The sequence below is a fragment of the Folsomia candida genome, unplaced genomic scaffold (genome assembly GCF_002217175.1).
Source record: "Folsomia candida strain VU population unplaced genomic scaffold, ASM221717v1 Fcan01_Sc001, whole genome shotgun sequence".
In the NCBI taxonomy this organism is placed as follows: Eukaryota; Metazoa; Arthropoda; class Collembola; order Entomobryomorpha; family Isotomidae; genus Folsomia; species Folsomia candida.
In genome coordinates, this window is record NW_019091193.1 from 23,549,392 (window position 1) to 23,571,195 (window position 21,804).

The 21,804-nt window shown below is 40.7% G+C and overlaps 1 protein-coding gene across 5 annotated transcripts in view; it reads left to right on the top strand.

Moving 5' to 3' along the window:
• The window catches only part of LOC110844753 (inactive dipeptidyl peptidase 10), a 69,849-nt gene that overhangs the window by 26,409 nt on the left and 21,636 nt on the right, over positions 1 to 21,804 (top strand). Inside the window, exon 2 of one of the 5 annotated variants that reach the window (XM_035847652.1) lies at positions 635 to 3,028. The exons of 3 other annotated variants lie outside the window; for them this stretch is intronic. In XM_035847652.1, the coding sequence (XP_035703545.1) occupies positions 2,936 to 3,028 (93 nt within the window). In that variant the 5' untranslated portion in view covers positions 635 to 2,935. Of the gene's footprint in view, positions 1 to 634; positions 3,029 to 6,943; positions 7,342 to 21,804 lie in introns of those variants that run through there. One more of the 5 variants, XM_035847664.1, reaches the window with a different exon arrangement.

Below are 21,804 nucleotides of genomic sequence, written 5' to 3' on the forward strand. Positions count from 1 at the left end.
TAGAGTACATTATACGATTTTGAGATTCTCGCAAGATTATTATTATCATCCCAGTGAACAATAAAGACGCCAATGATACATTTCGCTTTTTTAGTAACCCCATCGACTAACTTTGTTTGCTCGGGTGTGCGATCTTGGGTTGATTTACTTGTTTGTTGAACTTTGCTTGGGAACAAGCGACAGCTCCGCATGCATACCAGTAACGTTCATCATTTCCATCTTAAACACTGGATCATAACAAAGTAAAGCAAACATGGGTTATGATGAGTTGAGTTTATTCAATGTGGAAATAATTCAAGTCAGGGCAAAGTTAAAAGAAGCCTTTGATGTTAAGTGCGCTTTTCTTGTGTTTATTTTCTTAAGGGGGTTGTTTATTCTTCTCCGTGGTCCAAAGTACTGCTGAACCACGGTAACTGAAGAAGACGAAATAATAAGTACATAAGTGGACAAAGTAAGATTTTTTACTTGCCCAACACCTCCGCATTTTTCTGACCTCTGTCCTGAACCTTTATATAAAATACACTTTCTGACAATTCGTACATTTCTACAAAAATGATACATTTATGTACTTGCAAATCTGGTCTGGCAAAGAAAATTGAGAACGGACGGTATCGCAAACTTGTGGACTTTTTAGATTTCATTGTTTACACCAACGAAACGACCGGCGTGTAAATTTACCCTGCATCTGGAAAGTTCGACATTTAACGACTCTGTAAATGCAACGAGTACACACTTACCTGACTCAATTTCTAAATTTAAATGGAAGAAGGTGTACAGTGAAAAGTAAACAGTGTAACCAACAAAGTATCCACCAGATCAACACCAGCAGCAGCAGCAGCATCACTGACATTTTCTAAAATGCAACCCGACAGACAGTCTCACTTTACAGTTTTCTGAACTAAAAGTCTGCTAATTCTCGTGCATATCCAATCATCATAATCATAACTTATCAAAGTCGAGGGTATTTTGGATTCGCTGTCCAAATACGAATAATATTGGTGAAAATAGGCACCGCTTTCGTAGTCCAGGACTTGTTGGCAGCCTTTGTTGTTGGGCAATTACGACAACAACATCATTCTACTTTGAGGAAGCCGAAGAACCACTGACATTTTTATTTACTGAGTTTGGAACCAAATTGAGGCAAAGACTTGAGCAGTGGTGCTAGACTTGGTGGTGGTGAAAGAAGCCAAAAGAAAGCCAGCCGCCTGCCTGCCCGTGCTTGGGTTTGTTACGGTGTACATATATTCCACTAATTGAATCAAGAATCAACATCGCAAACTCACCACCAGAGCCAGATTGGCCACATGCAATACATGGTGGAACTGGAAACGGGTGCAATTGGTCGGAACTCGGTTGCCTTGTATTTGTTTGTTGTTGGCTTATTACTGCTGGCCAGATGGTAAACATTTCCAAGCCACACAGGACCCCGTGAAAGTTTTCCATCATTTTCGTGATAAACTACCGCTGCTTCAGGTTCAAAAAACTTTATCTGGCTTTGACAAGTCACAAATACCCACTTTATTATTATTATTACATGAAATTCAACTTGCATGCGGGGAACGATCTGCGCAAAAAATATGACCGTGTAACGAACAGATAAAAAATAACCGTTAGCAAAGTGAGTCAGTTCATCTTGGAAAACCAATCGCAATTTCGTTCTTCTTCTTCTGACTGATAAGCGGGGAGGAAAATATGAATTTTCCTCCCTCTCGCTGAGCCCGTTCTCAAATTTCAATTTCAAGTGAAAGCCAATAGCACCAAGAGAGAGAGAGAGCTGGGGAATTAAATGGACTCGCATTCATTTGGCGAGTCCTCGACGCCACCTCTTCCTCGCCCGGTCTGACTTTTGTGCGCTCCAACCCCACCACGAACGACAATGGTTATTTGCTTCTTTTTGATACTGATCCAACCTCAAATCCTTCGATGCTGTAAATCTTCAAAAGAGTGCAAATTTGAATGGATTGAGACTTGAGAGGGCTTATTTTGAATAATGCAATGTGCGGAAGTACGACCATGTGAGTGAGACGGGTTGAATTTCAATGTAATGGAGATGAATTTGAAAAGGGTCGAACAAGGGGAATACATGGAGGGCGAAATGAGTGGAAGCGAGTGAGAAGAGCCACCTTGAGAAGTCTGATTGATTTCTCCCGTTCAGTGGACCGAATAGAGACACATCCTCTCACATTGCATCACATTATTACTTTGTATGCATTGTGTAGCCACCATCTCACCCACTGCTGCCTGCTAATGGTAAATATATACCAAGGAGAAAGTTGAGAGAGAAAGTAGGGACACAAAAGGAACTTGTACGGAAGGCCTCTCTTCCTTTCTCTTCTCCACAAACGTCGCGGGCACCACTGTCGACACACAATATCCGTTTACAATCCGAGAGAGATTACTTACACAGCAGTGCGATGTGGTGAGCGAAAAAATAAGTAAGCCACGTAAGAAGCACCGTCGTCTTCGTCCACTGCTCTCCAATCAAAGTGAAAACCCTTCTTGACATGTATTAAACACTGAGCTTTTCCGACCTCCTCAATTACACGATCCACTCATTTGTCCCATTATAATGACCATACAACTGAGTCTCATGCGTGCTTCGTCGCTTTGTGCCGAGATCAAATAGAAATTGGACGCATAGAGAGGTCAAAACTTGAAAAAAGCCATGTTCATTATATTTTCTTATCAAATTTGACCAATAGTTGGGCTGATTTGAGGTATTGGACGAATGCGTTACTAGAAATACGTGCTTGTCAATGACGACGACTGACATTTACTAACCCTGCGCCCTGGTCGAAGAAATCGTTTTTTACCCCATATTGAGCACCTCCTCACATGCCCGGGCTGCTGCTGGACTGCGTTGACTGGTCTTGACCGAGGAAAGTACTTTTTGGTTTCAACAAGTGTGTGAGACTCTAATGAGCACGGGAGACCTATGTCTCGCTCTGGAGCAGCTGGAAGAAATACCACTCGTTTGCATCGACGGCAAGACTCTATCCAAGATGCTAAGACGGCCAAATTTATTATGGTGAGAATGAAATTTGAATATCAAATTAATCTTGTTATAGCTAAAGATGAAAGACGGCTCCTTCTCATGAATTCGGAATATGCACAAGTTTACCACAATGCTATCCCCGCTGCTGAATATGAATGTATAGCGAGGAGTACATCTCTTAGTAGTTGAGCAATGTTTTGTTATGAAATTATGAGCGGAATTCCTAGCGCTGTGATTTCGTCGGAGAGAGAAAGTTTCGTCGTTTCATGGCCACCAGTCTTCCTCCTTCCTCCTCTCATATCAATCACGGCAGGGCTGATGAGAGGAGGAGGAGGCATAGTCGAGAGGCGGCCAGGGTGGAGCGGAGATAAGCACTTGTACGGCTCACTCGCTGCTGCTGTCTCTGCATTATTTGGCCAATTCTGAGACTCGCTTGTAAAACTTCATCATGAATTCAGATAGGACTTTGTCTACTTCATCAAGGTTGGCTCAAGTGGAGGCGATGTTTTTGGCATCATAATTTTAGTCAATTTCAAATTTCAGAATTATAATGAGCATAATCCTCAACCGAAGTTCGTTCTCTCGTCTGGCTCAAAATTTCCCAATTCTCGCTTTGTCTTCTCCTCCTCCTCCCCCTTCACTCTCTCCTTACGTGCGTCCTCATCGGGTTATCATCCACTGTGTACATATCTCCGAGTAATATGTGCCTATGCATTCATTCGACGTCAAATTCCCCGTCCGTCACATTTCATCATGTCGCTCTCATTCCTCCATTAAATTATTTATTTACGTTGTTCAAGATGAAACTCGTGTTCCATAGCCGAGCTCCGTTGGACACAATGTTGCAGATGATGAGAATGATTGCGTGATGAAATATGGAATTAGAAGTGAAAGTATTCAACCATGCATGCTGCCCATAGCGATGTAAGCACATAACTGGTTGGCTTATATGTACATGTGCTTGTTGCTTCTTCCACACATTGTTTGAGAGACTGACGTGGTTGTGTAAATTTGAATTGTGCTGCGTATGTACAGATCTATGCTGCAGGAAATGAATTCCGGAATTGAGTAGAAAACAAGCATGAAAAGTTAATCAATGTCAGCAAGGATTGTGTGTAGAATTGAGCCAAATTTGATTACTATCCATAGATTCCTCTGGGACGAAGCAGTAGGGCATAAATAACTAGGTACGCAGAATACGAGGTTCACAAAAACAACGATAGGTGTGTTCCTGCTTCAGAATACTCTAATTATTTTTGGAGATGTACCGATTTCTGGTTTTCTTCGATCACGGGACTTCTTTTTGTGGCTGCATTGATTGTGGCGCATATTTCTTACCTGTGAAGAATTATGTGTCATTGAGCTGTGCAGCTAAAGTCACGATGCAAAACATGTGTATTCAATGTAGTATACATATTTATACGTTCTGTTTTATAATGCAGTACATTTATGCAGGAAAGGGGACGACTTTATGCCTCTGACATGACAAGAAAGTGACTTATGTTGTCAATTGTAATATAAATTCTATTCTTGATTCGTCCTTCCTCTGCTCTTATTGTCTCTTGGGTTCTATGGATTACACGTCGGACGACAGTGGTAGAACTTTCACATCAAGTACCACCAACCAATACCACTAACTCACTCACTCACTCCATTCAACCACCAATTGCACAAAAGGCTTGCGGATGAAACTGATATCTCTGAGGTATCACGTATCCATGAATTTTACCAAAATCAATTTCTCCTTTACTTGCACAGTATTATGGATTCTGCCATCCACTTTTGCATGGAACAGAATCCGGTATATGTATGCCGCAGTAAAAATACTCATTGCTCAGAGTAGCATTTTATCTTCCTTCCTGGTCTTGCAAGGGGAAGACTCAAAAGTTAAAATTGGAGGCATAAATCTTTATGGTATTTTACTAAATAAATTGTGAGAGACATTACATACTTTCTGGGACAAATGGAAATCCAAGCTTTGTGACCTAAAGTTGCCCATTTTTTCAGCAGCTTTCACTCCTCTTCATCACACCGTCATTATGACGCTGAGAGAAAGACGGATCAGGCGGCGGAGTGGGCAATTGAGTCCATTAGTACGGGAAAATTAAGTCATAAAAGTTGCATGTAAATTCCCACTCTCTGCAGTCGTCTACCAATTACGATTTACATAGAACAGTGACATACGTACGTACGTATGGGTAGAGGAGCCTCTTGAAAAAATATCCGCTTTCTGGCTCCTAATGGGCCATTGTGCATATGAACTTGCGTGGTTCGACTAACTAGCTCAGCAGCCTACGTGGCTGGCTAGATGGGAGAAGAGGTGGGTGGTATGGTGGGCAAGTAGCCAGTCTTTTAATGCCTTTTGTTACAACATTGGTAATGAATAGACTCGACGACTTTCACCTCATGCTTTCCGATTTGTATGAGCGAGCCCCATTATTCCGTCCTCATTCAACCATGGTCCATGAAATCAAATATCAATGAAGGCGTCATTAAAGTACTGCTCTGAATATTACGAATTTAGCATCTGGGCCTATATTCAATGAACGCATTTAACTCATTTAACAGGCACACGCATAATCAAGCCCATGCTAAAAGATGAAAATGGTGTATTTTGCACCATTGTGACGTGGTAATTACTGCAGAGTGGCCGTGCATCCAGGTGTACACAAAGTCATGAATGAATATTATTGTACATATGAGAGAATACCTTACCTTTTGGGAGAATTCCTCGCCACCCACTCAATTATTTGCCTTTGTGTTAAAAGGCCTCGCGAATAATTCACTGTGTGGACTGTGGATGAAATGGTTGAAAGAGAGGCAATTTGCAAAATGCGGTTGCAAATACGGGGGTGGTTGGCTTGGTTTGAGGGGTTGCTGGTGGCCATCTGCACCAACTCCACTTGCTCAACTCTTGTTTGCTTTCCCCATTTTCCAGCAGATGTGACTCGCGATGTTCTCTCTCTCGCCTCAACAACTTTCACCACAACCACTTTCACTCCTCGCTTTGTTCAACTGGTTTGTGTGGTGGAACAAAGTGATAGGGTAGCAAAGTGAATGTTTCCCAGCCGTTTCATGGCCAAACTACAAGCGCATGTTAACTTTTTTTCTCGTTTATTTAAATCTTCAAATAAACTAAAGCTGTGGACCAACAATTTTTTCAGCATCGTGTGTTTTAAGTAATTTTAGTAATATATGACTTATTTATTCACCTCTTGTAATTTTAAACCAGACTTTGGCTTGTAATTGATTAGGTTGGCTGTGCGATATATGTATAAAACTAAAAATATAAACAAAGTAGTGAGAAAGGGCAATTCACTATATAGCCACTAGTCGGAAACTAGTCGCTATATAATGCAGCGTTGAACCCAAATGCTCGATAGTAGGTCAAATATTTAATATCGTTTACAAAGAGGAAACCTAAAACGCAAAATGGAGAAAGTTGTCAAAGTTTTATGGTCGTTTACAGTTTAGGTGACAGCACAACCATGCTCACAATTTCTCATGATGGGTCCAGCCCACACTTAACCTCCTCAACCCCACAAATCTCTGTGATGGGACTGTCCAACCAATTGTGCACAAGTGGACCGTCAGAATTTGCGAATTTACACGCAAGGATTGAGCCATTCCTATTCAATTCTGTGGTGCACGGTCGGCACACTTTGGCAATTCCGGCGGAGAAGACAAACAAGATTGTCCCCAAATATGTAGTGGTTCACGTTATGTAAGGCTCGCATTTGTCGTCATGTTTCTTGTCACTTCAAAATTCATGAGTACCAGTTTTTTGGGTGGCGTTGTTTGAAACTCTGTTCAAACTCTGGTCGGCATGTTCGTGGTGGTGCTGGAATGAGATCGAGTGAGCATGGGACGAACTGGCTGAACCAAAACGAGAAGGAACGGCTTTCTCCCGTGCTCAGAAGTGGCAGTTTGCTCACGGGATGTTGGGTTTCCACATCTCACTTTCTTCTTCGCCTCCGAGTATCCCATTGCTTCTCTTAGTGAAAGTAGTTGCAATTCGCTCTTCTTCTCGCTCTTTCCTGCAAACCTGGTCTCGAAAATCCGAAATACAAAAGAGTGAACCTGGCTTTGCGTGCAAAATTGTGTAAGTTATGTGGAAAAACTATTTGGGTGAAGTCGGTAATGGGCTAGATAATGAAACAATGTGGAGTGAGATTAAAACATAATTGAAATGTTGCCATAAAACGAAATAAGTGTCGATTCCGATATTATTGAGGATTTGCTTCTTGTGAAATTGTTCATAAAGTCGTCAGTTATTGGATTCCAACATGAATGCGGCATCAGTAAACACCGGCGGGGGCGGGGGGATGGGAAAGAAGGACAAAGATGTAAGTTTGCACAATTTCCTTGCATACAAATTAGAAACGCGTGTCTCAATCCGAAGTCAAACTCATGACTTCTTTGAACGCAACAAGATGCATGACATCCAAACGGTCATTTCATTTCGACATCCTCTCTTCTTCACTTCCCGTGATTGACGGACAATGGTCGAACAAGGGAACGACACTGCCAAGATAATTAATGTAATAAGGTTAACGATATAATTCATCCCAGCAGAATACTAAACGTCCCAGGAAATGGGGGAGGGAGCAACTGAACTTGTAATTTACTATGCAACTATTTTCTATGCAATTTACACAGCAAGAATCTTAGCTATGTACATACATGCATACCTTAGGGAGCCATTAGTATGGGGCGTAACTTTTAAATTCCTCCTTGGAAACTCACAAGTCTCACGAACCTCTTAAATGAGAGTTTCTCTTGGCCAATTCTGTTGTATATTTCTTACTCCCAACTTGAAACCGAAATTCTCCCTGCTTGTCGGTTACATTTTAAAGGGGGCGTAAATTCGGAAAGACTTGTGAGCCTGAAGTTGGGTGAAATATATCATTTTGGACCAGGGACCAAGATAATCCTGAAAATGGAGAAGCCTGGCAATTATTATCTTGTTCATGGTGGGATTGCGTACCAAGGAGGGCTGTATTTTTATACATGTATTTGTGCACCATGAGAGAGTCCCGGATGGAATCGCGTTACAATTTTTCTTTCACAATGAGGCGATTCGCAGAATGGGCAGCTATTCCTGAGATCATAGTCTTACAGCTTTATGTAACATAAACATCTTAGTTATTTAGTAAGACTCGGTCAAAGGACAACGCCAACAAGGAGTGGATGTGCTGTGGTTCGTCCTCCTCTTATTTATGTATGTAGACTCCGGATGGGATTGGCCAGGTCCGCCTGCGACCGTATAAAATTTCGACTTCTCGACTTGAAACCTAGCCGGGCTGGCTTAAGAAAAAGTTGGTAGTGAACCCAACATCTGCGTGTGTGTAAAGAGTGCTGCCTCCTACTTTATTTCTAATGTCGCCATGGATTGACCATGCGAGCAGCGGCTGCGAAACCATCCCATATTATTTCGGGAAAGTGATGCTTTCTATACATTTACTAAATCATTGTAAGTAGGGCATTATTCTCCAACTTTCTCTGCAAAATGTCAATAGAAATGAATGCGGGGATATCCAGAAATTATGGGTGATCTCGTCCCCGCTATGGCTCGACAAAGTGTCCAGTTGTCACATTTTAAGTAAACGGCACACAAGTTGGTACACATTTTATGAGTGCTCTTATCCACAACAGTCTGACACAGAGTATTGATCATCTGAAAACGGCTAAACAATTCGTTACAGTCAGCTCGATAAAATAACAAAGTTTTTGTGTACGTGTCCCAACTGATCTTTATTTATTTTATAGATCAAATCTTCTCTCATATATACATTGAAAAAGACGTAACTCGTATAAGCAACACTCCTCTTGCGTCAAATCATGGGGTGGATACACATCTATATAAAAATATGCCGCTGTTTGTTCCCAATTGGCAAAATAGGAATAAAAGACCGGAAAATTTGATGACAACCTTGAGATTGTTATTCTACTAAATGGGCAAAAGGATAAGAACGAGCACGATGCAATTGGGAATTTGGGAATTCCATCACATGAAAGAAAATATTATTTTTCCGAAATCCTTTGTTCCTCGGTGTAGTAATGTGTATGTATTTTTCTTTGTGTTTGCCACTCTCAAATTGGTTCATGCTCAAAAAGACTCAAAGGCGCATAGAACTGGGTGACTGGGCTGTCAGGAGGACCTCCTTTGTGAATAGAGACAGAGCGACGGAGAAGGAGTGGGTACGAAATGTGAACAAAGTGAGATCCTCCCTTATCATCATTTTCATCATCGTGCCATCAGCAAAAAAAAAGAAGTGGAGTTACTTGACTCACTCAGCAGTGGAATCCAAGAACCAACAAGCCGGAACCCTGCCCGTATCATTTATCATGCGTTATGACCTCATCTTGGGAGTACTGCGTATCACGTAAATCAGACGAGAGTAAAAGTTGGGATGGAAGAGCGATACGGATCGTGTTACGGCAAACCCAACTTATTCCGAAACAAAAATTGTGTTTTGCAAGGAGAGTGAGTAAAATTGTGATGAATATTCTATTGTAAAGGTCTGACGAAACCGGGCTCTGGGTGAAAGCAACGGGCTCAACATTCATCTCATATCCGTACAAATGTTGTTGTACTATACGTACATAAATACATAATCAAAACTTGTGCGCACTTTGTTGACGGACAGAAAGTCTAATTATACGAAATCAGGAGGGGAATACTTTTCTAAGTAGGCGATGCCATTTTCGATTCGTAATTCCATGCAATCCACAAGTTCAAATTTAATGAGATATTATTGACGCAAATTCGGTGGGATGGGTTTCACTTGTGCTTACAAATACATAAGCGTATCAACATGAAATAAATATGTTCCGCGCAAAATCAGAACACCAGGCACGACACATGAAATTACAAACATATTTATGACGAGCCCAGTGCGAACTGTGTATAATTCAGGAGATTTTGGACATGCATGCAAATATTTTTAGAGTCCTGTGACCTCTCGTCCTTATAACCGCATGAAAAGTCTGTCATGACGATGCTCTCTAATTGACAGGGTAAACTCATTAAATTGTAAAAGTAGCAAGAACTGCAGTGTTGATCAATGCCTGTTACAACGATTGGCTGGCATCCTCTCTCGTGCTTCGCTCTGCCTCACTTTCTCCCACCGAGACCGCATCAGAGGCTTTGCTGGTAGTTACTAGCATGGGCTGGCCCACTCCCACCAACCAATATCCTGTTGCGAGCCATGAAATCATTAGCGGAAAAACGTCATTTGAGATTTCGTGGTGGCCAAGGGTGGAGTGGGCAAGTTGATTTTGATTTTCAGCAAATTGGTAAGTGGTTGGTTGGGTGGTTGGACAATATGGGCCGCACTTTCTCCCTCTCTTTGTGTGTACACAAAAGATTGAACATAGTTTTGTCTTCGTCACCCAGACGAAATTCGCTGCTTGCACTTTTCCTCTTCAGTCCCTATTGAACCAACAATATTGCAGAACACATGCGGTGGTTTGTCCATTTGCCCGTTCACACAAGTAATATTGGAATGGATGAAGCATGATATATGAGCAAATTTGATCTCTTGTGACATTTGTTCGAAACAAGTATCTGCTCCGGGCTGCTGGAGGTTCCATTATCCGTCGTATAGGTTTCTGAAGAACGTGCTGCGGACAATTTTTAGGTTCAGGTGAGGCTTTAATGTCATCCATTTGTAGTTTCCATTAGGGAATTTGGGTGGGATAGATTTCTTGCCTCCCTCCACTTTCCTCTTGAGTGGTTCAGTTTGTTAGCGTCAAACATTCAAAGCTTCAAACCGGACTCGACTCAATCCTCCTTCTTTGTCAAGACGTGTTTCACGCTTATTCGATTACATATATCCAATTCCTGCTCAAAATAGTCCGTTGTCATCGCATAACAGACTCTACTCGCAACTTATGAGATGAGGACTTCGTCTCGTGAGTTCATTCCCTGCCTTATTGAGGTTGGGCTGTTTCTCGATCTGTGACTTTTCCATTAAATTATGCTCCACGGATAAGATACAGGAGAAAAGGCATTTCAAAAGCATTTTCCACTCGAGTTAAGCCTTACTCGAGTTGCATTATTACTAAATTATTATACTAAAGCAGCCACGTATCATGCTATAACCTAAAACTACGCACATTGTGCACTTTAATGTCCCCGGGATAAATATAGACCAATTGTACGCATGTACCTATGAACATGCAAGGACGAATTAAGGAAGCCCATTACATAAAGGTCAATCAATCTCTAGATACTCCGCGCCATTATTTTGTACAGATGTAATCCAGATTATGCACCAGATAGGCAGAATATGTATCAGAAATGTGCTTGCAATATTCCAATGTACAACGTTTGACATTTATTATAGAAACTAGCGTATAGCCCGGCCAAGGCCGGGTTCTAGAGTTCCAGTGGGGGGTGTGCCCAAAGCGAAAAATCCGTCATACTATATTTTAAATAATTCCCAGTGGAGACTTTGTCATACTACATACATACATCAGACTGAGGGTTTGCCCAAGTCATACTGCATTTTAATTAACCTGGTCACAGTAAAATTTGATTCCCCCCTGTGGGAGTAGTTGAATAGCTAATTACTTAAATTCCCGTCGCGTGGGAGTAACTGCATAGCTAACTATTTAAATTCCCACGCTTCACGCTCCCGTTAAGTTCCATAAACCCCGTTAACTTCTACAATTAACGCCAAGCTATTGACGGATTCGGATTCAGCGTCAAAAATACATTCGAATTGATATGCGACATCACGAATAAGCCAGATTTGGACACCACGGTCACGGCGAGGTCACGGGGGCCTCGCAGGTCAAAACCATTGACGGCGTTGGATTCAGCGTCAAAAATACATTCGAATTGACATGCCACTCGCTGTGGGTAGAGTTTCTCAAATTAAAATAATTAATTAATAGTGTTTATCACGATCACTTATCATGATAACCACTATTGATGAGTGATGTATGTATGTGGGGTGTACATGTTCATGTATTCATTTATTCATGCAGTGCAGTGCATGCATGCAGTGGTTGCTCCGCTTCCTTCTTTGTCTACTGTATAGGGCAATTTGCATTGCGAAGACGGACCCAGGGACCCAGGGATCATACTAACACTTTATTAGAGTAGATACCTCCTCTTTTTCATGGCATGCAATAACATCGTTGAATCGTAACCCCATTTTTATATTAGTCCTAATCTTGTCAAACATGTCATTTGCTAGCCGTTTCCCTTATCAGATCGTTTATATCGGGCCTTACTCGCTGAAAATTTATCTCCTTTAGGCAATTTCAATTGTAGGAATATTTTAACACAAGTTTTTGGTATTGCCAAAATAAGGCGGATCGTTCGTAGTTTACATTGAGTGGTTTTGCAGTCGTATAATTCCCAGTGATATTTATTTATGAACTTGTGATCGCATCACGATAATGATTACGACTCAATGTGGTCGTGGCCCAGCCTGAAACTTTCTCCACTGCAATGAGCTCGCTAAGTTGGTCATGCATGAGGTTATACTATGCCTGCTACAGTGTCTCATGGGGCGATTGGGAGATGTGCATGATTTCATTACTTGCCATGTTTCTGTTCCTTTCTGTCAGTCTACATACATTTGGATAGCACGAGTAGGTGTGGTTCATCTGAGACCTCGTCAATTTACGATTTCTCCCTCTTTTTCCGATTCCCACTCCTCGGATGCTGCTCAAAACGTCTATGTTCAAGGATCCCATTTTCGTTATTCACCAGCCAAACGTACAATTGGCATAGTTATCCTGCTGGCTTGGCGAATTCTTGGAATAGAATGTTGGAAATGGGTTAAAAATTGTTTCTTCGGCCGGAAACTAGGTTCAAGCCGGAAGACTAAAAGACTTGTTTTGTGCAAAGTCTCCGAGGGTCTACGTGCACCATAAGGTATTTATTCTAGCTCCGCATGTATAATGATTTTATTTTATTTTGTCTTGCATGTGTTGCGCAATATATTTTCCGTACATACAAGTTGCAATCGGGAGGTGAGAGGACAGAGGACTTGCAGAACACACAGGCGACGTGCTCGGCATGCTTTTGATTTACTTAGAATCAACCCAACAGAGGTTTTCTTTGGCAGAGTGGCTGGGCAGGGAAAGTCGACACTGGAGCAATTCAAATAATTCAATTCAACCTTTCCCCGTGTTGTTTGTAGTATTCATTGAAAAGTTGCAGCCCGTGTAACGTGCCGAGTGCCATTTTAAGCAGATCGGCTACGTGGTGGTTCGAGGTCGAATTCGTTAGGACCAAGTCCCACGTACTTAAATGGCCTTGTTTCGCGAACCTTGAAGCTCTGAAAATTCCAATTACTGCGAAAATAGGAAATTCTGAAAAAATATGGTTAAAAATAATCCCCTCGAGACACTGACTATGCCACGTTACCAGACGAAATGATACTCATTCGATAATGAGGATACTTTCTCGTCCATCTCCTCCAAAAACACGCGTTTTTTTTCGGAGAATAAAACTTGGGCTCCTTGAACATGCTGAAATTAGTTTGATAGTCCACAACATTCATTCAACTTCCCTTCTTTCACTGGTGGACAGATTCAGATGCGGAATATTCCGAGATGATTAATGACCACGTTGTCTGTCAGTTTTTGCCGCATGAAGAATTTAACTCTCATTAGTGGCATCAGTTCAATATCGAACAATTTTGAATGATTTATTTGCCTTATTTGTATGCGACAGACAAGCGACGTAATGAATTACCCTTATTGCCGTGTCACCCCTGTCAGCCATATACACATGCATGTAGCTACGTACAACAGGATACGTTCAAACCTGAGATGTAAATTTATTAGGTCTTGTCTCTATCTAACAATCCCTCTAATGAGAGCGTTATTTAAGCATTTGTTGCTCAAATTACATCAACTCTCATCTCCAGCCTCTTGCAGAATTCACATTGCAGAATTCAACATAAATAAAAGTCTTTTGCCGCAGTGACAACTTCAGACTCGCTCGAATTTCTTTAGCACTTTCTTCCCACTTGTGAATAAAAGATATAAATTGTGCTCAGCGAGACAAGGAAATGATACAATACGGTGAATGATGATGTGGAACAGAAAGTCGGCCAGACGCTTTTGTCAGGAGGTGCCGCATTGTTGGTGTTGTTTGAGCTCGAATTTTCTCCCCTCTTATTCTCGAAGATTACGTAATGTTGAATACTTTCACTCACACTCTGCATGAAATGGGTTTGTCGTTCGACTTTAGTGAAATACAGGAGCGTGCTATTGGCCGGACAATTGACTCTTAAATCTTGTTACCATCCGGAGTAACGGTGTAGGTGAGGGAAACGGGTCGTCTTGACACTAAATTTGGGTGAAAAGAGTAAATCACCTCTTCACTCCAACCCAACAACTTTCCATTTCACGATCTACATGCAAACTTTCACCCTCGAACTCTTAACAATCGCCTCATTTATTATTCAAACGTCTTTCTAGAGTTTAAATGCTTTGAACACTTTTTTTAAATTACACGTATTACATTTAGATGTGTTTCTAAATTGCGCCACAAGTAAGACTGGCAGGTGACCATGATGTATGTATGACTATCAACCCTAATAGTCTGGACGGGTGTACGTTTTTTTTGCGACAGTTATGCAAATTTTCATACCTGTGAACAAAATTCTGTCCCTGGTAGAACACTTGGTTGAGAAACCCGTATAGCGTAATCTATTGTACAATTAAGCAGACCAAGAATGTTACTACAATAAATAGACGTCAATGCTAAATGCAATTATCTGGAGTCCGGCAGATCCTAAACGTACGCACTGCAGATCAAAGTTAATGAATTTTCGCGATACCCACGCGAGTCCATTTTCCAATTTATTAAGCATAAAACTGATTGTACATAGGTTGAATTTGAAGTTATCCATCTGACTCTCCTAGCACGAACGATAATTAGAATGGAAATAAGGGTGAGGCATAGATATCAATGACGAGGGCAGTAATAACAAAGCTGTTTTATCCAAATCTCACAAATCACAAGCGTTTCTGTGAGCAGACAAAATTCCACCATAATTGGAATTCTCGTTGCATTTTCTCAAAACCTGCAACCTCATTAACTTCTGGACCGGCTCACTTCCGCCATGGAAGGACTTGGTCTGGTTGATCCAGTGAAAGCGAGGAGAAGCTACTGCCTCACTCAGCCTGCGACGGGAGAAGGAGGCAGGATTTGGATCCATTTTTATTTCGACAACACGCTCCCCTTGAGATTTTCTCCGCTCACCTAAGGAATTCTGACTTCAAAGAATTTAAATTCCGTGCCTGCTCCTCTGATTCTCTTGATCCTTCAATTTAATTTAGAAAATTTGCATATTTTTGCCCTCCTTTGTTTCTACGACTTTGACCCCTAGTCCATCCATAGCACTTGGAAAGATCAATGTTGCTGCACATACGCGTTAAAATGAGACCAAACATGCACCATGATCTAACAATAAGAATTTTTTAGGAGAATATAAGAAATTTTGTATTTATGACGTCCTGGTGACTTCCGTACGTATTAAAAAACAGCTTAACTACGGAATTGCGTTTTTAGTATTTCGCTCATGCCTGGGATGGTGTGGAATTCTTCGTCACGCATAATTTCTGCTACTGACTGAGCACCATAAATACATAAATGCCACAAAAGGTAGAATCTCTTTACCTTACGAGCAGAACGTCACGTTATGTCGCGCCCTGTGAGTGATGTTGCTGATTACCAGTTGTAAACGTAGTAACTTTTTCCGTTAACGAGGTGAATGTCAAAGGGGATACAAGTTGCGAACATGAGCGAAACACTTGGTGCTATGGATGGAAAGATTCATATCCAGCCCAGCCCAGATTTGTGTGGATTCGTTCGTGACTTTTGGCAATATTCTTGGGTTTACTCCCTATTTTGGTTTCATTTGGCTACCAATGATCATAAAATAGAGCCTTGGGTTTCCCCATTTATATTGGAATGGAATAATAACCGGTTGGCCTGGGAAGAAATTGATCAGGATCAGCAGCGTTGATGGACGCTTTGTTTTTCCACCAGTGAGCAAACTTAACCCACAACTGAACAATCCTTCCAAAATGAAACTACACCAGCCTTGCATTATTTTTAAAGGGAATCTTCTCAAATATGTGTTTGATGTAGCTATTTTGAAAAGAGATGAACTCGTTGCTGGTACCATTTTCAGCTGGTATAAACTACTCATAGCTGTATAAAAATCAGAGTTCTTCATACGTTTTTTTACGCTGGAGACGTTGGAGTAGTCGAGGGATTTATCATGACTGTCACTGAAAAAATCTGCACAAATCTAATGTTCCTACCTCGAAGCGGTACGCAAATCAATCAAATTCGAAAAATTCTTTCGAGAGAAAGCGTGTTTTGTTCAATGTGTACACGTTTCATCATATTTGTGAACGGACACACCCTCCGCCTGCACATATTTCAGCTCACACGAAGGCAGCGTGAATTTGTAAAGTATATTTTGGCGAAAAATGAGAAGGAAGACAGTTTGAACGGATATTCGAATGCTGTGAACACGAGGAGACCGGATAACGATGGTTGGTTGGTTCGGTTCCTATAGCTTCACTTTCTTCTCGCTGTGCTTTCTCTCCTACTTCCTCCGCAATGCAGCACCATTACACACAACCTCGTAAAATCCAACCATGTACATAGGCGATCATTGCTCTGCCACTGCTTTGGTTCTCGTGGCATCGTTACATTTCTTCGGCCTGCTTGTGTGGATATGCACTATCTCGTCTCCCTCAGTCAAAACCAAAACATTCTCGAGCTCAACTTTGAAAACGCGTCGAGTGGGAAGATGTATAATTTTGCGAGGAAATGAATCTTTTCTCGAAAGACAGGGCCCGATGCAATAACCTGGACCTTCAAAGTAAGAAATGGGAGGGGAGGCAAGTCTTGAATTAGAAGTACGCCGCTAGAATTGGATTAAACGATAAGGGATTCCTCCATGAGTGACTGAACAAGGTTCCAATCAACTTTATCTCTTCAAGTGCAAATCTCAACACCGCCAGACCATCATTCATCCTTGCCATCCTCGCAAACTAGTCCGTTCGCAGGAGCTGTCTTTCTTTGCCGAGTTATGGATATACATTATTCGGGACAGCAATGTCCACTCCATTGTCATGTCTCGTTCATTTCTTGAGAGAAAAAGTATGAAAAACTCATCTTCTAAGAAATTCTATTCGAAGAAAGTGGAAATATGGAGTGGACGGGTCTCGCTTTCATTAACATAGTTAGTTCACAGCTGAATCAAATAACTTGGCTCGGAGTAGAGGATCAAGTCATACATGCAAATGAAGTGGTTCTGGTTTGACATCTGAATCTTTGCAAAAAAGTATGGTCCATATGATTCAAGATTTAAAAAAAGGGTTGCATGTAACAAATTTATTTCCAGACTTCCCCTTGTTTGTTTGGTGCCGTGGCATGCTCAATCTACACATGTAGTGATGAATAGCTTGAAAACTGTTTTGAATTAATATGTCCGCTACCTAAAAATATCAAGGCATACATTTCTCATGAAAAGTGAACGACGGGGTTTCTTATTTGGTTTTAAAATTTCGACTGGTACAACTTCCGCGTATTAAATCAATGTTTACGCCTCAATACTGGCAACAACCAATCTTATTAGAACGCTCGAATGCCATAAATCATACGTGTGTCTTGGTATGTGCGTGAACCAATATAGCTCATAAATCAAGTACCCACCCATTTCCAGCTATCCTTGGAGTTGATCAAGTGACGCCGCATTACACGGAGAACACGACAGGCTAGCTTTATTTTATAATTTTGTAAAAGACATGCCTCCCATCGGTTTCAATAAAGCGTCATTCATAGTCAATCTTGCAAGCCAAAAAACCGCAGTATCGAGGTCGTTGGTGAGCAAATGGGGCGTGATAATGAGAAAATTTATTCCTAAAAGATTAAACTAGACAAAAAATGAATAATACATCGGAGTGAATCTGAATGTCAAAATCTGTAAATGTACGTTGGCATTGATATGACTGAGGAAAAGTGACGTCTGATTTTAACAAAATTGCTCTCCAGCTCCTTTCGCAGAGCTAAAAAGGTTGGATGTGCAGAAGACAAAATTGAGACCCTTCACGTGATCTGGAAAATACTGGGAGTCATCTCATCATCTCATTTGCTCACACTTATGTACGAACCAACCACTTCTTTTCTTTTTGATGTGAGCAAGTGCTTGAGGTAATTTAATTTTGGGATGTGAAACGTGATGGTTCCTCAAGGTTTCAACCTGAATTCAGCGTTTAACATGATCATAGACTTTTCACATACACAGTTTCGAGAATAATACAATTTAATTTGCATTTTGAACTGTGAATGAATAACAATATTGTTTCTGAGTTTCAGACTGAAAAGCTTTTTGCATAAATTTTCACTGAAAGCAATTCATGTTTTCTCCAGTCAAACTTGCTTCGCAGTATGTATTATAAAGAAGGAGCTGTCGACCATTCATGCAGATTCTTGTGTTCAATGTGATAAGTAATAGCAAAAAAGTTTTCTTCTGAACCGATGGGGAATTCGATAGCCACATTTCCCAAGTTTTTTCAAACAATAATGGGCTAAAAGTGCGATAAAACTTTCTCCAAAAGTGCATAATTTTATTCTAGATTGAGCGACATTATAAATGATTTCTCTGAATGATTTTGCAATTTCATTCGTATGCGAAAACACGCTGTAGTTCTAATGACATTTGTAAAATGTCATTTTGTATTTTAATATAGAAATTATGTATGAATCTACACAACTCGTTTCTGTGAAACGAAATGAAACTATTCAGAAAGATCCCTTGGACGAATGGAGAAATATTGAAGTAAATTATTTAGATGGGAAAATGGATTAGAGACATTTGAAAAGTGGAGAAAAGTCTGAATTGATCAAGCAGAAATGAAAGCCACGATTTTGCATGCAATGGGGCGTGTGGAAAATAGTTTTGCTAAATCTTTAGAGTTGAAAGTTCACCAGATCTCCTCGAATTTCGTCAGAGTGGTTATGGCAGGCTGTTCTGCAACTTTATTAGAGTTCCGAGTATAAATAACGATGTTCAAGCTTTAGCATAGAGCAAGTAGACGCACTTTCTGCATTATTTATCACGAGGATGATCTAAATACATGATCATTATTAATTTGTACCCCACAGCCAACAACCACTCAACCAAACTCAGGAACAGATACTTTTACTTGAAACTGTTTACTAAAATTGAAGCATGGTGCTTCTGGCGTTCACTTTCAGCTAATCAATATACAAGAAAAATAACTAATTAACTTGTGGGGTTAGTAAACTAGGTAGATTTTCACTTCCTGTGATTCCCCATATGAAAATAAATGTTGCAATAAGCTATGTGATGACCAATACACACGAATTGTTACATCACATCGTGCAGAAACCCGTATCTCGTCATGCAGTATTGGACTTTCTATTGTATTCATAACGGTTAAAATAGGGTAGAAAAGCATAGCATTTCCAGGCAGCGCGGGCAGCAGTAAGTGACAGGTAGTGTATCGCTAAAGAAATCAAATCTAGCTTTTAGTTGCATTAGTAGTTCCACAGTGGTCCAACTTTCGGAGTGGTTGACGGATCAAAAGATTACCGACCATCTCAGAGCAGCATTATCTCCGTTCCACTTTTTCTCAGAGTTGTGGTCACCAATGCTGCCAATAAGTCATCGCAGCAGCAAAAAGCCGAAGGACGGTGAAGAATGGCGAGTACATGTCGTCGGCTTTAAATCATCTCCACGAATAAAAGAAGTTGATCTCAGGATTCATCACAAAATTCCGACCAGGAAAGATAAGCTGCTTCCAGGATTTCGGTCCCCAACCGAGAGCAGATCTCCACTCTTTGAATCCCGATTAGTTTTTTTTACAAAAATTCTTCATTTATTTTTTGTACGAGTAAAATTCCTTAATTAGTAACTGGTTGTAAAGAAACGGACATGATATATGTAGGTTATTTTCCTTCCGTAAATCATCCTCCATCGCAAGGTTGTTTGGAAGCAGATGTGCATACGTAAACCCAGAGTCACAATTTGTCATATAATCTCCAAGGCTTACATAACATGTAACGGAATATTATTCCGTTACATCACCGTGTGCTCTGCTGAAATATGTACAATTTCAGCCGCGTCCTACCTCTCCACTTTTATTTATCTTCTACAAGTTCACTTATGCACGATGAAGATGAGATAGCTTAACAACTGGCAGAAAACTAATTTAACCAACGTGTTCTGTTCAGTGTGAAAAATGGGAATGAATTTACTCAATTTGCACTGCAATCTCCTCAAATGCAAATTTGTTGTGCCAATTCAAGGAGATGGAGTTTGCCGTGAAGAATGCGGGTGTCGCATGCCGCATCGTCTTGAGTTGGAGAGAGCATTATTGCCAGCGTCCCTTTTGTTGAGGAATGCTGAGGAGAGAGTAAGAGGCTGATTGTGTTGATCCCAGGTGACAGATTACTGCTCTGGCTCTTTTGGCTCAAATGCCGTTCGAAAGGGTCGCACCGCTTTCTCCGTCATCCACTCTCCTCATTTTCAACGTCTGAGAGAATCTTGGCTGTCGATGAAGAGTCAGATATTTCGTCCTCCTTCGAGCTTGGTCCACCAACTTGGCACAAAACACATCAAAACTTTGGCTGCACATACATACGTACGTTTGTACATGTGAGCTTCTGAGTCTCTTATATGTACCTCTTATTACACGTCCACTTTAATTGTTCGTTCCTCAACTTTCCCCAATCGATTACATAATCTTCCATCTCCTATCGACCACTGAGAGTGAGCTGACAATACGGTCAATTTCGTGTGACGGGATGCTTAACTTTTACCATGTTAAAGTTGGTATGAAAGTCCGACTATGATCCAGCATGAACTGTACGGTGATAACACGAATGATGTACACTCATATAAATATCTACATAAATATTTTCATTATGAGTTGGCTACATTAGTGAAATATTACCAAATAATAGGAAATATCTTATTTCAAGACACATACACTCGTGTATTATGCACAAGACTGTCGAAATGCAGTGGTTAACTTAATTTAGGAAAAGCAATAATGGGTCATGAATACAAATGTGGGCAACTCAACAGAGTATCCACATACTTCTTTAGGTTTCCTACTTGTACATATGTAGCATTATGATATATGTAACATGTATGTGCACACTCTATTTAATTCCCTAGATGACATTGCCATGTTATTGAAAGTCAGAACAGGCAACAAGAAAAATACTGAAATACAAAGAATGGCAGAGGAACAATAACCCAAATCTTGAGTGCCTTGCAAGGACGACGATGAGAAAACATTGTGTTTTATTTTTCATGAAATTTTTTCGGCTACTATTTGGTCCAGACATTTCTGCCCAAACGGTTCAATAAAACATTCAGACATTTTCTCATTTCTGCCGAAAAAATCGCACAAACATAGAGCACTGAAGTACACTGAAACCAATGGACTTTTGAGTATATCTACTTCAAGCAGACTGATACTGCACTTACATTTCCACAATTTGACAAGATGATGGCCATTTTATTCCGCGATAATAAAGACAGTAAAACTGTTTCGATTCCTCCAACTAAATTGGTTTAGAGCCCTTCGTTCTGCGAGTGCATAAGTTACAAGGACAATGTAGACTACTGTCCTGATGAAGCGGGTCATTATTGCCTGATGTTGCGATCTTGAATGCATGCACGAGTAGTTCATTTAATCCTTTTATTTATTCAAGTTTGAGTAAAAATCGAGACAGATCAACAAAAAACGAGGAGAAATAATGCCCCTGCATTGCACCA